This window comes from Oryzias latipes, chromosome 17 (assembly GCF_002234675.1).
Source record: "Oryzias latipes chromosome 17, ASM223467v1".
Taxonomy (NCBI): domain Eukaryota; kingdom Metazoa; phylum Chordata; class Actinopteri; order Beloniformes; family Adrianichthyidae; genus Oryzias; species Oryzias latipes.
In genome coordinates this window covers 8,565,713-8,579,700 of record NC_019875.2, presented here as the reverse complement: position 1 = coordinate 8,579,700, position 13,988 = coordinate 8,565,713, and the positions used below count along the sequence as shown (strand labels likewise).

Sequence of the window (13,988 nt, the reverse complement as noted above, 5' to 3'; positions counted from 1 at the left end):
ATGATCATTAACACCATAAAAGACCATACAGATGACTAAACTCTTTGTGATGGTATATTTATGTGAAAAGTCTCATCTAGAAATCAAGCTTATGCATGTCAATTATTCAAATTACTGAAGATGTCATGTATTGCAAACGGTTATAAACATTACATTTAAAAGAACTATCCAAAGTCTTTATTAAATCCACAATGAAACTAGGTGAAAACGTGGTAGTGAAAAATATATGTTTAGTAGGCTACAAATGAAAGAACTGCTGATTGTTCTGAAATGTAATTTTTTTTACATCTTTTTTTGTTGGCATTTTAATTTTTAGACAACATTAAATGTTTGTTAAGCCCATTTGAATTGAGAACGGGGAAAAATAATCTCTTTGATGCAAGTTTAGGTTTAATTTTGCACGTACGGTAGTAGGGATTTTAACTACGTGTCCCAGCATCCTTTGCGTCATGTTTTTGCCGGCCTCTTCCGTTCCATTAAATCGAATGAAGCGGAAGCGGATGAGTCCTCTCAAGTCTGTAGTATCATTATTTACCCACACAACTGACGGGTTGGTTTTGGATATTAGAAATTGTGAGAGGATTCTCAGGAGGTAAGAAAACCAACACTGACAGAAAAAAGTCGTGATTTAAGTGCTAAATGGAAGTAAACTAGCTGGCTAGCTTGTTGTCAAGTGAACTTTATCGATACATTTTGTCCGGCCTCTTGCTGTTGTTATTGGCTGATACATTATTACTTTTTTTGTCTGTAACTTGATTAAATTGTTGGTGGTTTCTCTGTTCAATTCCCTGAATATTTATTAATATTTTTCACCTCTTTTGAGTCTCACAGATCGACGTGTTTTACAGACATTTGTTATGAGATGACATGGAAACGCTTTAGCTCATTCTTAAAAGCATCGTCATGGTCTTTCCCGTCAGCACTCAGTGCAGCTTCCTCTTCAATTTGGAATATTTAATCACCACAGCGCAAATTCTGAAGAAAACAAAAAACCCGAATACATAAAAATCTGGGGGTTGAACATTGTTTTGACTACCAGATCATTAGAAGAAGAGAAACCTTGACTAATGTTCAGAGCTTCCTGTTCGTGCTGCCTCTGTTTGACAGCTCTGACTCTGTCAGCTTGGCTCAAATGTTACATTCATGTAACATTCATGTTCTTTCATCAGACTCACCTGTTGGGACAGGTGAGTCCAAACTGTGACAGTTTTTCATTTTCTGTTACACACACACAAAGGTGGTTCTTGTGTAAATAACTGTTCTATGGATGTCTGCAGAAACCCAAATAGGTTAAAAAAATTTAAAAAAACAGGCTTTAGTGTTTTGGCTTTCCTATAGTTATAGGTCGGTGGTAACATCTCATCTATTCGATTACCTTTGCTCAAAAAAGGTGAATCTGATCAAATTGGATTTTATTTCAACTTCCACAAAGTGTTTTGGACTAATTGTATTCAGAGTGCAGCAAATGAGTCTATAAGGAAAGTAATGTTAACGAAATTTTAGCTAAAAAAAAAAAGTCAATCTACTTCACCAAAACGTTATAAAAGGGAAAAAAAATGAAATGAAAGTTTAAATCAGTGCTTATGTGAAAAATCGTCAAATCAAAAAACCCAATCTTGGGATCAAACAGACTCGTCTTTATTGAATCTTGGAGTTAGAAACCAAAATACATTTTGGAAATGGTAAATTTTACCAATTTAGTATTTGGGCAGGAATATCCAGCCCTTCATTCCCATGAGTTTTTTTTATGTATTCCTCTTAAGTTAATGTCCCTAAAAAAAATTTTAAGTGGAAAGAATTAAATTGAAATAAATTTGAATTTTTATGTTCATTTTTTTATGTTTTTATTTTTTTTTTTTTAGAAATTCCTTAGTTAAACGGTTCTCCTATACTACAGGCTTACTAAACAGCTCTAAACAGACACAAAAATACATGAAGTTTATATTTGTATTATGGTGAAGCAACATTGAGGGTCAGACAGAATTTAGAGTTGAGCTAAAAACGTTTGTTTAGAATCAGCGTTTTCCGTCCACATCAGGCTGGTTTCCTCTGTTTGTTGGTTAGTTTAATTGCTGCTCTGGAATGGTCTGAGTTTGTATGATAATTATTTTTTCCCATTCTGGTGTAGCTTCTTCATGTTTTTCTTTTTTTTTGTTTTGTTTTAAATTTCTCTGTTTCTTCCAGGAATTTCGTTCTTCTGTTTTCTTTTGCTTGGCCATGTTTTTTTCTTGCCAAGTTGTGTCTTGTCCTCTTTGCTTTGCTTTTCTTGTCAAAGATGCAACTTTCTTCAGTCTGTTTGTGGGATCACTGTCAAAATATTTAAATGACTTTAGCTGGTATTGACTGCCATGTTGTTGACCTGTTTTCACAGTGAGTCAGGCGCTTGACAAAGTCAATGCTGTTAAAAATAAAGTGAATAGATGAGGGAAACAGAGGCGACTCAGTATGTGATTTTACTGATACTTATCTGAAATATGTCAATGGGTTTTTAAAGAATCTGTTGACGGTGGCTAACATTCTCATGCTTGGTCTTCCCCTAAAAGTTCATTTTGAGTTTGTCTGCAGTAAAAAAGCACACAGCTGACTACAGGTGTGTCTCAGTGCTGTGCAGCATTCCTGGCCTTTTTTATTTATTGCAGATCATTTCAAAAATGGCCTATAAACAAACAAAACAGTTTTTTTTGTCTTTGCATGTCATACAGAGCTTTTTGCTTCAGACCAACAGAGTATGAACTCAGAAGAATTTGAGAAAAATGAAATATATTAGTTATATTAGTGCTGTCACAGCTCATATGGTGTTTTGTCAGTTTTTCCCCTCTTAGGTTTGCAGTCAGACAAACCTTTGTTCACCAAAGCTATATTCACATATTATGAAGCATAAATCTGTGTGAAAGCGCCTGATTTCCCCTGCAGAGGAATATGGTTTGCTTTTTTTTGTAGTCTTTTGAAATATTTAACACTTTAAAAGTGACAAAGTGCAAGCATCAGCTGTTTTTAATGGAAGTCTCCAGTATCCTCTGTGGGGGATTTTCCATTTTTTCCCCTGTTGTTTCAAGATTAACGTCCTACACTGCAAGTCTCCGTTGTTTTTATGCAGCGTTAGGAAACCAGAGAAATGGCCTTCTGTCACCATCTGTCTGTTAAAATCTGCTTTAAAGACTCGCTCCAATGATCTTTTGATCTGTTTTCAATGCGTTTAACAATGATTATGCTGATGTTAAGCAAATTCAAAAGACGTGTTTCTTTCTAGGACCTAGTTTCTGTAGAGCAGCAGTAGTTCATTAGAAAGTTGCCTCTGAGTTGTGGAAGAGTCCCGCCCCCCTCTTCCCGTCATCCAAAACTGAGAGGTGTTCTTACATGCTTTTCTGCTAGCTTACAGCCCTTCAAAACCCCAACCTAACATTAGCGGTGCAACAAAAATGGCGAGCAATATTGGAGCTACCCAGCCTTACAATTCTGAGCCAGATGCCGGCTCAGACGAGAAAAAGGAGGACGTATGTGGATCTAGTCATCTACAAGTAGATGGATCAGAACTGAGCTTGAGGCCTGCTGATTGTAGCTTCTACTTCACAGTGACAATCTTTGACAAACTGCTTTTTATTGTCTGGTCCTGATTCCCGATTGGAGTAAAAAAATACTCACAAATGCAATTTTAAGCTTTCATTCATTCATCCATTCATTCATTCCACGGTGGCGCAGTGGTTAGCGCTCTTGCCTCACAGCAAGAAGGCCCCCGGTTCAAGTCCCGGCTGGGGGACCTGAACCAGAACATCAATGGGGGACCTTTCTGTGTGGAGTTTGCATGTTCTCCCCGTGCATGCGTGGGTTCTCTCCTTGATCTCCGGCTTCCTCCCACTGTCCAAAAACATGCTTCATAGGTTGATTGGCAACTCTAAATTGACCATAGGTGTGAGTGTGAGTGTGAGTGGACGTGTGATTGAGGATGTTCTACCCTGCGACAGACTGGCGACCAGTCCAGGGCATCCCTTGCCTACGCCCAAGTGGCCGGGATAGGCTCCGGCAACCCCGTGACCCCGAAAGGGAAAAACGGTCAAGAAGATGGATGAATGAATTTTAAGCTTAATTTTCTTAATTTATGTCACTTATCATCAGAAAATGCCAAAAGAACATGTTACAATTTTCATCAGAGTGGGTCTTTAATCGTTACAAGCCATGACCCTCTGAACCTTGAATGTTTGGTGGCAAAGCTCAAGTTGTCTTAGAACTGTTAGATTTCTTAAGAAACCCGGATAATGCTTAAATAAGAACATATCAGACAAAGGCACACTCATCCAGAGACAGGCGCATCGTCTGGTGGAAGCCAAACGTCAAACAACTCAAAAGAAAGATGTTGAAAGATGCCCTCCACTCTGTGACTGGAATCTCTCTCCTTATTTCCAGCTCAACTCCTCACTTCCAGGATGGAGAAAAGATTTAAATCAGTCCCTCGTGATGCTGATGTATTTGGCATCAAGAAAAGTAACTGTTTGGTCTCAGAAATGTTTTTCTGTCATGTTGTTCAAAGTAAAAATGGTTTTAAAAAAAAAGATCATGTTTGAAATGATCAACAGTGTATAGTTTTCATTTACTGTCATCTTTTTACCTCATTAAAACAAACATTTGTTGTTATTTCAAGGTTGTAGTTGTGTGAATGTGAGCTGTGGCTGGAGAAGCTCCCCTATGCGTGAGGAGGAAGATGCAGATGCTGCAGGGTTTTTAGGGGCAGCTGCAGTATTTGATTGGAGGTTTTTCTGAATCGTGGGTTTCATTTGGATTTCAGGACTTTGCCCATCTTTGTTTAAGCTCTTGTGTCAACGAAACACGGACACGTATATCCTATGATGAGGAAAATAATACGTCAAAATGACAGACTTGTGGCTAGCCACGTTGTTGCATTGCAATCACACGTTTGCAGGAGCTTGAAGACAGATGCAACGGTTTCACTTCCCTAAGCTAAGTTCACAGAACAGCCTCAGGACTGTCGTTGGTCAGCATCTAAATTGGGGGGGGGGGGGGGGTATTTTTGTATGTGATCATGCACCCACTGACCACCTTATTAGGCACATCTGTCCAACGCAAATGTCTAATTGGCCAATCACATGGCAGCAACTCAGTACATTTGGGCATGTAGACATGGTCCCGCCGATCTGCTGCAGTTCTAATCTAGCATCAGAATGGGGAAGAATCTGATTAAAGTCACTTTGAACGTGGCGTGGGTGTTGCTGTCAGACGGTCTGGTCTGGGTATTTCAGAAACTTCTGATCTACTGGGATTTAACCCTACTGACCCTAACCCTAAAAGAGAAAATATCCAGTGAGCTGCAGTTCTGTGGGTGGAAGTACCTTGTTGATGCCTGAGCTCAGAGGCGAATGGCCAGACTGGTTCCAGCAACAGTAATAGCAAACAGTGACTCAAATAAACACTGGTTACAACTGAGGTCTGCAGAAGAGCATATCTAAACGCATAACACGTCCAACCTTGAGGCAAATGGTCTACAGCAGCAGAAAACCACACCGGGCGCCACTGCTGTCAGCTAAGAACAGGAAACTGAGGCTACAATTCACACAGACTCACCAAAACGTGTGAATTACGTTGTCTGGTCTGATGAGTCTCTATTTCTGCTGTAGGGTCTATGCCACCAAGGATGAAGGTAGTTCTGAAGGCAAAAGGGGGTCCAACCCAGTAGTAGCAAGACGTACAGAATAAAGTGGCTGGTGAGTGTAGATTTGATTTAGATTCATGGGTATTGATTCAAAGAGGGCCCTACTGCAGATGGTCCCAGTTACAAACCCTTTAAGGAGCAGTCTGGATTGCTGACTTGCTCTGTGTCTCCGTCTTTCTCAGAATGTTTCACTTCTTCATGCTCCAACTATACCTTTGTGCCTAGAGCCCAAACCCTTCAGAGATTGTAGCTTTTAGCTGTTAGACATGACCGTCTCTTGTCTAAAGAACCTGGCAGATTCTCTGTACTCTGAATCTGATCACATGCAAACTCTGTTTTAAATGCTTTTTTTATTTGTCCCATGCAGGGATGGTGTTCTCCTCCACGTCGTCTCACTCTGAGAACTCCTTTTGAGCTGTAGAGTTCTTGCCCTGTCTGGGAGGGGGGGGCGGTGTGGCCAGAGATGGAGAGGAGCATTGATTCCCGACTCACTGCAAAAGGAATGGGCTCCGTCAGCAGCATGGTTGCCTCTGCCAGGCTGGAGTCGTACGAAGCAGCAGACAAGAAGTGCATCTCTGACGTTCGGAGGACCTTTTGCCTCTTCGTGACCTTTGACCTCCTGTTCATCACCATGCTCTGGATTATAGAGCTCAATGTAAGACCACACTGTCCTGTGGTTTAGGCACCATGAGGGAATTTCAAAGAGAAACGCATCCCATTTTGTTTTATTCTGCAGATATCGTTAGTCATGACTCGCTGGGTTTTATCGAGCTGTTTCAAACATTTCCTTAAGCTGCTCAAAAGTGTAGCTGGCTTAAGGAAATGTTTGTATTACAGCTCATATTTCTGTTAATTTCTGGAAGATAATAAAGGCGGCTAACATATTTTTGTTGCTCTTTGTCATCTTACAAAACCGCTCTTCTGAAAAACCATTCAAGTTCATTCAAAGTGTCCAAAGAGATTCAGCTTTTTTTGACCGTTTTGTTTTAAAAGGAATTTCTGCTTTTTGTGGCGTGATGAATACGTTGAATGTGCAAACCTGAAAATACGTGACCTTTTGTTTAACATCTGATAGCTTCAAAAATTCCAAATGAAACCTGGATGATTAGTCCAGTCTAACGACAGCTTTCGAGCAGCTCGGTCCCTGCCAGATGCTGTGTGGACAATCTACCTTAAAACAGGTTCAAAGAGCGGTCTGGATCACTGAAAACCCAAGATAAGGCCATCAGAAGTGATTGATCCCTGCTGTCAGGGTTCGATTCCAGTTACAAATCCCACTCATTTAAAACGAGTCACTGGATCTGATGATTCAGCAGAATGGACATCATGCAAAAACGTTTTGGTCCGGTTTGAGGGAAAATTCTTCAGTTTTGTCATGAAAGTACAAACCTGCTGAGATGAAGTATTTAGAAACCAAAGCTTGCAGCAAACCCTGAAGTAACCTGGAATAATGCAGCTTTTCCGTCAGGATTAGGAAATTTTTCCGTTTCTGAGAGTCTGACTCAGAAATTTAGAGCCTAAATTCTGAGTTTCCCTCACTTTTGTCTTTGTGGGTCTTTGTTGTTTGTCTTCAGGTGAACGGCAGTATAGAGACACAGCTGGAAAAAGAGGTTCTGCACTATGACTACCATGCCTCTTTCTTCGACATCTTTGTAAGATTTTGCTCTTTTAGTAACAAATATGTGTTTCATATAAATAAATTGTATATATTTTTCTTTTTGTCTTTTCAGCTGCTGGCAGTCTTCAGGTTCTCTGCTCTCATCCTGAGTTACGCCATCTGTAAGCTCCGTCACTGGTGGGCCATCGCTGTGAGTCCCTCTGTTTTCTTTATTTGGAAATGGTCAATATTCTCTTTTTCAGCAGAAAGTTGGACTCATTTCCCTCTTTTGTCATTCTCTGTCCTGTAATGTGTAGCTTTAGCCACAGGGTGGTGAGCAGAAACGAAAAGGATTGGCAGCTGCTCTGAATGTGCAAAGCTTCAGGAGTAAACGCTCAAAATGTTGTCACAGAACAAAGGACGGAGAAAAGGCTTATCGGTTTCTCTTTAAACTATTTAAAAAAGCTTCTTTTGGTTTTATTTTCTCTTCCTGGTTTACCGGAGAAACAACATTTCGTTTATAAAATATCATGTTTTTAAAAAAAAACATTTGTTTAGCTTTTTTAATTGTCGTTGATTTGTTGGTGTGATTTGCTCTTCAGGGCCACCGTAGTTTTATAGTTTCTGCACAAATAGTTGTTGTAATTTCTTCTATTGTAAATGTGGTGCAGTTTAAATTTAGTTTTTTGCAAAATATAAAGATTTAAACTGCACACACCAATAATAATTAAATTAAAAAAATAAAACTTTAATACAGATCTCAAATGAGGCTAAAAACGAAATGTGTGCAGTTAGTGCTGCACTGCTCATGCTGAAAGTTAGGAAACGTCAGTGTGGATATCTTATGTGATTCTATAAAGCAGGAGGAAATATTTAGGAAATGAATCTCACAAAGACTCCAGAGCAAAGAGGAAAAACCGTTTTCAGAGCGAAAACAGAGCAGAACATGCTTGCAAAGAGGGCTGTGAAGAATTTTGATGGAAGTTCAGAAGATGCATTGTTAGCATTGTTCAAAGAAATTATACTCTTGAGTTTTTTCTCTCTTAAGGTGTCTTTACAGCTGAAAAACATCTACAGAATAAACTCAAACCTCTATTCTTATAAATAATTATGCTGCTGGACAGAAAAAACTCTTCTGCTCTGCAGGATTATCTAACTTTTGTTTCCCTGTAGATCACCACTGCAGTCAGCTGTGCCTTCCTGATTGTAAAGGTCATTCTGTCAAAGGTAAGAGTCAGAAACGTATCAATACAAAATCATTCAAGAAGAACACATGAGCAAAATATAAGCTAGGTTCACACCGGCCTCAGCATTGTGTACTAAAGCAAAGACTTCCGATGAAAAGTCTATGTAAACGCGCATAAATGTGAGTTTCAGTCCAGTGTGAAACCACGGGCTAAACAGACGTTCAAGAATGCGCGTTGAGGGTTCTTGCATGCACAGAACATGCCTGTGTGAACATAGCTTATAGTTATCTTTTGAAAACATTTCAGGGAAAGTAACTTAAATAAAAGATCAGAATGGCAGGCAGAATGGCGAAACAATGGCAAGTTATGAGCCATTAAATAGCGACTCGTCGCATTTCGGGCAGACACTCGGCAGAATTGCAGGTTACTCCCCTAGGGCGGGTCAGTTAATTAACCCACCTGCTTAGCGTCCTATTTAAGTCAGGTGTGCAATTGTTCATTCTCTCTTACCTTCAGCGCTCATTCTTTGCCCCTCCCTCCTCCCCGGCTTCCACCTGTGGGCTCCGTTACGGGGGTTGTTACCCGAAAGTGTATGGAAAAAATAAGTGTCTCAAGGAATTGAACGGAGCCTTATGCCAAAATGAAGTTGTGAATCAAATTGTGAATGTCAACCTAAAGATGTTGTGAAATAAATATTCTTCTGCAAGAGTTGTCTGACTGAAATATATATATATATATATATATATATATATATATGTTTCCCCATAAAAGCTTCAAATCATCACCCTTCCACCTCCTTGCTGATATAAACTGTCATTCTTGTTCCACGTGTTCACGTTCATCTTGAAAGAATGTGGAGAATTATGTCATTCCTTCGTGGTAGAGGTGAGTATTTTATAATCAGTCTGTGTGTGTGTACGTGTGTGTAGTTGTTGACTCAGGGGGCGTTCGGTTACCTGCTGCCCATCGTCTCCTTCGTGTTGGCCTGGATCGAGACGTGGCTGCTCGACTTCAAGGTGCTGCCTCAGGAGGCGGAAGACGAGATCAGTGAGTCACAAAAGCTCCCAGTAGAAAAGAAGACATTTTTCATTTTGTGTCAAACAAAACAAATCACTGGACTGAGTGAGTCTGGCGTCACCCATAGAAAGGGACTTCCAGTTTTTTGGGATACGATGTCGACATGTCGGAAGCAGACGAGCAGTGATTGGTCCGAGTTGGTCTATGACAACCACTCTCACCAATCAGGAGTGAACTTGTTGAAAGACCACACCCCTAACACTTGAAAGCGGGCTACACAAAATCTGTCAATCAAACATTTGGACCGTTAAACATCAGACTTTCATTGAGGTATCTGATTGGTCAGGTTATAACTTGAATAACTTGCAATAATCACGCTCTGGAGGAGACCTGACACAACGCGGCCGCCATCAGCTCATGGTTCTGCTGCAAAATAAACCGACCTTTACATTGAAGAAACACTTTTATTTTCGTGCATAAAAACTGTGTTTAATAAGGAAAAACCTTTTTCAAGAATACAGATTTCCAAAAGTATGGTTAAAAAAAAAGACAAAGTTTTACTGTTTTCTCTATTAAATCTTCATAGTTTTCCTTGAAAAATGTTAATAATAAATTCAAACCAACTTTTATATTATTATACATTTTTTAAAAGTAAAGGATCAGAATTTTCTTGTCTGTTAATCATTTAGTACTACAGTGAATGAATTTCCTGCTAATTTCTAGCGTCATGAATAAAATGTAAACGTTTGATAAATGCAGGTTTTCTGAGTCGGAGTTGCTTTAAGAATCTCACCACATGAATGGAAGTTGAATGAGTGTCAACGATGTTCAGCACTGATGAACTGCCTTCCAGGTGTTACAGCTGCGTCTGTCCCGCTTGGGTTTCAGGATATCAGCCCTTCGTGGACTCGGTAGATCGCACGCCGGTCATGGGTCCAGGTCCTCTGTCCGACAGACAGACGGAGGGACAGTTCTACTCTCCACCTGAGTCTCTGGCAGGTCTGAGCTTTTCTAAACGTCAATCCAAAACAAGACTCTTGTTTTTTGTTACTATTTTGTTGTAACTTTGTTTATAATTAAGTTGAATCTTTTAATTATGGTCTGTTATTTATGATAATTCTGTTTTTAAGGCAAAATTAAAACAAAAACAGTGTCATTTTCTTGGACATAGTTTCTGCAGAGCGACAGAAATTCACCTCCGAGTTGTGGGATTGTTGGTGCAGACCAAATCCCCCCTTCCTGTCACCCAGAACTGAGAGCTCTCTGTTTACACACTCTCCCATTGCCTCCCAGACCCTCACACCCCTAACCTAACATTACCGATGCAACAGAAATGCAATAGAAGAGCTGTCCGGCTGCACAGTTTGGAACCAGATGCCAGGCGAGTAAAACAAATGACAAAACAAAGAAATGATGGGAAGAGGGGGCAGGCTTACTTCCCGTCAACAGTCCCGCCCACAACTTCGAGGTAAATTTCTGATGAACTACTGCTGCTCTGCAGAAACTCTGGCTAAATCCGAACAGCTTCCGTTCCCCTATGGCTTCTCCCTGTCCCTACATTTATTCCCTCCAAGCAAGTGAGATATTGGAAAACCAGTGTCATCAAATTTGGACGTTACAACTGCTGATGATGTCATCAATACTCACCTGTCATCTACACTAGCGCTGGGAAAATGCATAACAACGTCGGCTTCTAATACCCCTTCAATTGGAGCAATAGGGAGGAGCCAGAGAGGTGAGGAAGCTATTTGGACTCGGCCCAAGTCCTAGAAAGCAACAAAGGTTCAAAACTTCCTAATCATTCATGGAAGACCAATGGGAACTAGGGGTGTAACGATGAATGGATTTACATTCCTGCCATCAAACCAGATCGATCTGTATGAGGCAAGTAGTTAATCAATCCTTCTATTCATTATAAATGAATTCACATTAGCCGTGTTTACATGGGCAAAAGTAATCGGAAAGAACACCTGATCGGAAAGAAAATGCGTCATGTAAACGCGCCGTTCGGAATACTCTGCCCCGGTCAGACTCATTCGGATCAAAATTTCTTTCCGATCGAGATAGGTGGGTTATACCGATCGTTTATCCGATCGTTGTGCATGTAAACGGTTCATTCCGATCGTGTGTCACTGCTGCTCTGGTTTACGTCACGCATAGACGGTGTTTCGCTGAGAGAAAGCTTTGGAGCGCATACGGGACCGACCAGCTGCTCTGCGGACGCCCCGCGAAAAGTGCCGCTCCGATCTCCCCCCCTGGCTCTCCCCTCTCTTTCACCTCTCACGAGGGAGATGCGGAGGGGATGCGTGTCCACTGACGTCTGGACCCGGACCCGGCACTGGACCCGGCACCGGCACTGGCACCGGAGCCTGCGTTCAGGCTCCGGTGCCAGTGGACCGAGTGATCCTCTCTGAGCAGAGCAGCCGGATTTATTAATGTGTTTGAAGGGAGGGTGCTTTGTTACGTTGAAAGTTGTGCCCCGACAAAATAAAATCTGATGTTATTCACAGACATTTACGTGCAGCCAAGCTGCAGATTGCAGCGTTTCCCGCATGGTCCAGGATTTTGTGTCCATCAAAAGGATAATGTTGTTAGCGCGTGTTAGCCTGTCCTAACACTGGGCCCGTTTGGAAGATCGCCTCTTTTACCGAGCTGCTGCACAGATATATGTGACAGCAAATGTTTGTTTACAACAGGACACATTTTCCTTCCGGTATTTTCGACACTACTGCGCATGCCCAAATGATTAATTCCGACCGAAAGTGTGACCATGTGAACGTTTCTTCTAATCGAAAAAAGGTTTTCTGATCCCATGTGCACGGGTGAATTTTAACCCGACCATTGATCCGATCAAGACATTCTGCCCATGTAACCGCGGCTAATGAAATGACTCAATGGTATTGATACCATTTGGTTTATTTTACAGTAAAGTAAAAACGACTGAGTGCACCACAGCAGGCAACACACAGAAACACTGATTAAGCCATCATTACAGTCCCATATGTGGAAACACTTTGAATCAGATCAAATGAACCAATATCGACTATGAATCATATCGTCAACCACAAATTATGATATGAATCCAACATTTGAAATGAATTATTACACTGGGAACGCTTTTAAAATGGATTCAAAGAGGATCAGAGAGGGACTTTAAGATTCAAAATCTCAGTTTCAGGGTTAGAACATTTCAGTGATGATGATCCACACCTTCCTACGTTCTCCTTTACCAAAAGCGACGGCAGAATCAGTGAAAGTGGACATCGATCCTTTTCCCGCCTTTCTCCTTCCCTCTTTAAACCGCTGTGCATCCGCTCTCATTCCTTCTCTTGCTCAGACTCTGACGAGGATCTAGAAGACAAACATGATCCAGAAAAGGGGCTGATTCATCAGGTGACCTAACGGGTGGGACCGAGCGACGCAGCAGAAATCCCTTCCTCTTCTTTCCGTCTCACCTTGTTTTTTTGTGTGTTTTTTTTAATGTTTTTTGGCTCTGTCAGACCAGTTCATCCTGAACATCAACTCTCTCTGCCTTACATATTTTACCTCCTTCGTTATTTGGTCATTTAAAAAAAAAAAGTGGCCATAAAAACACCTAATTTCCTTCATGTGAACTTTGAAAAAGTTCCAGAAAGTGCTGTTTATGAAGCTGTTTTGTGCCAAGATTTGTGCTAAATTTTAGATTTTTTTTCTGTGTTACGGATTTTCTGAGGGATTTTTTTTTTTGATAGAAAAAAGCACTTTGAGTTCAGCTGAAACCAGCTTTTTAAACCCAGTATTCAGATGTAACCTTAACCGTGTCACTGTCACCATGATGTTTACTGTTTTCACCTGCCTGCTTTGAATTCACTGTAAGAGATTGAAGCTGCTTGCACTCTGAAAAAATGAAGGATGTAAGTTTAAATCTGCAAAAACGCCACAGCAGAAACTCGCATGGAGGCTTCAGGAATGTTGTTTACCTTATGACAAAGAAAAAAAACATTGTAAAATGAAAAAATGATGCATTTATTGAAGCTCCTGCAGGAAATCTGGAGCTGTTATAACAGAGGGAGATAAAGGAACGTTGATCCGTGCTTTGCAGGTTCACAGCTTACGTTTCCATGAGACGAATCTGTACAAAATGCAACCATTAAAGTATGAAACTTTGAGTTTTTCACATTCTACTTGTGTTTGTTCATTAGAAGTAGAAGTTTGGTTTTTGGTTCTAATGTGACCTGTTTGAAATCTATTACAAAATTGTGATTTATTTGACTTTTGACAAATATGTGAGCCCAACGAAAAAGAAAAAAATTAGGTTTTGTTAAAATAAATACAATTTTATGCATAAAAAAATTATTCTTCCATTCTTTGTGGCATTGAAAAGTAAAAAAGAAAAAAGAGAGAAGTGTAGAATCAATCGCTCCTTTTGTCCAGCCAATCGAGACTAATTTCAGTGTTTGCATATTTATTCTATCAGTCCCTTTATTTATAAAGCACTTTTCATCCACATGCTGTGAAGCACAAGGTGCTTAACAAAAAGACATGT

At 40.4% G+C, this 13,988-nt stretch overlaps 1 protein-coding gene across 2 annotated transcripts; it reads left to right on the top strand.

Annotated features, from left to right (window-relative positions):
* Positions 1–470: 470 nt before the first annotated feature.
* stard3nl (STARD3 N-terminal like) lies at positions 471–13,657 on the top strand. 2 transcript variants are annotated; one of them, XM_020711308.2, is made up of 9 exons: positions 481–592; positions 5,628–5,714; positions 6,030–6,317; positions 7,237–7,314; positions 7,393–7,470; positions 8,433–8,486; positions 9,376–9,493; positions 10,352–10,462; positions 12,801–13,657. In XM_020711308.2, the coding sequence occupies exons 3-9, from the start codon at positions 6,126–6,128 to the stop codon at positions 12,863–12,865; spliced, it is 696 nt and encodes a 231-aa protein (XP_020566967.1). In that variant the 5' UTR covers positions 481–592; positions 5,628–5,714; positions 6,030–6,125; the 3' UTR covers positions 12,866–13,657. The 2 variants fall into 2 exon arrangements, with proteins under 2 accessions (XP_004078796.1, XP_020566967.1); XM_004078748.3 differs by lacking the exon at positions 5,628–5,714 and having other exon boundaries at positions 471–592.
* The last annotated feature ends 331 nt before the right edge of the window (positions 13,658–13,988 follow it).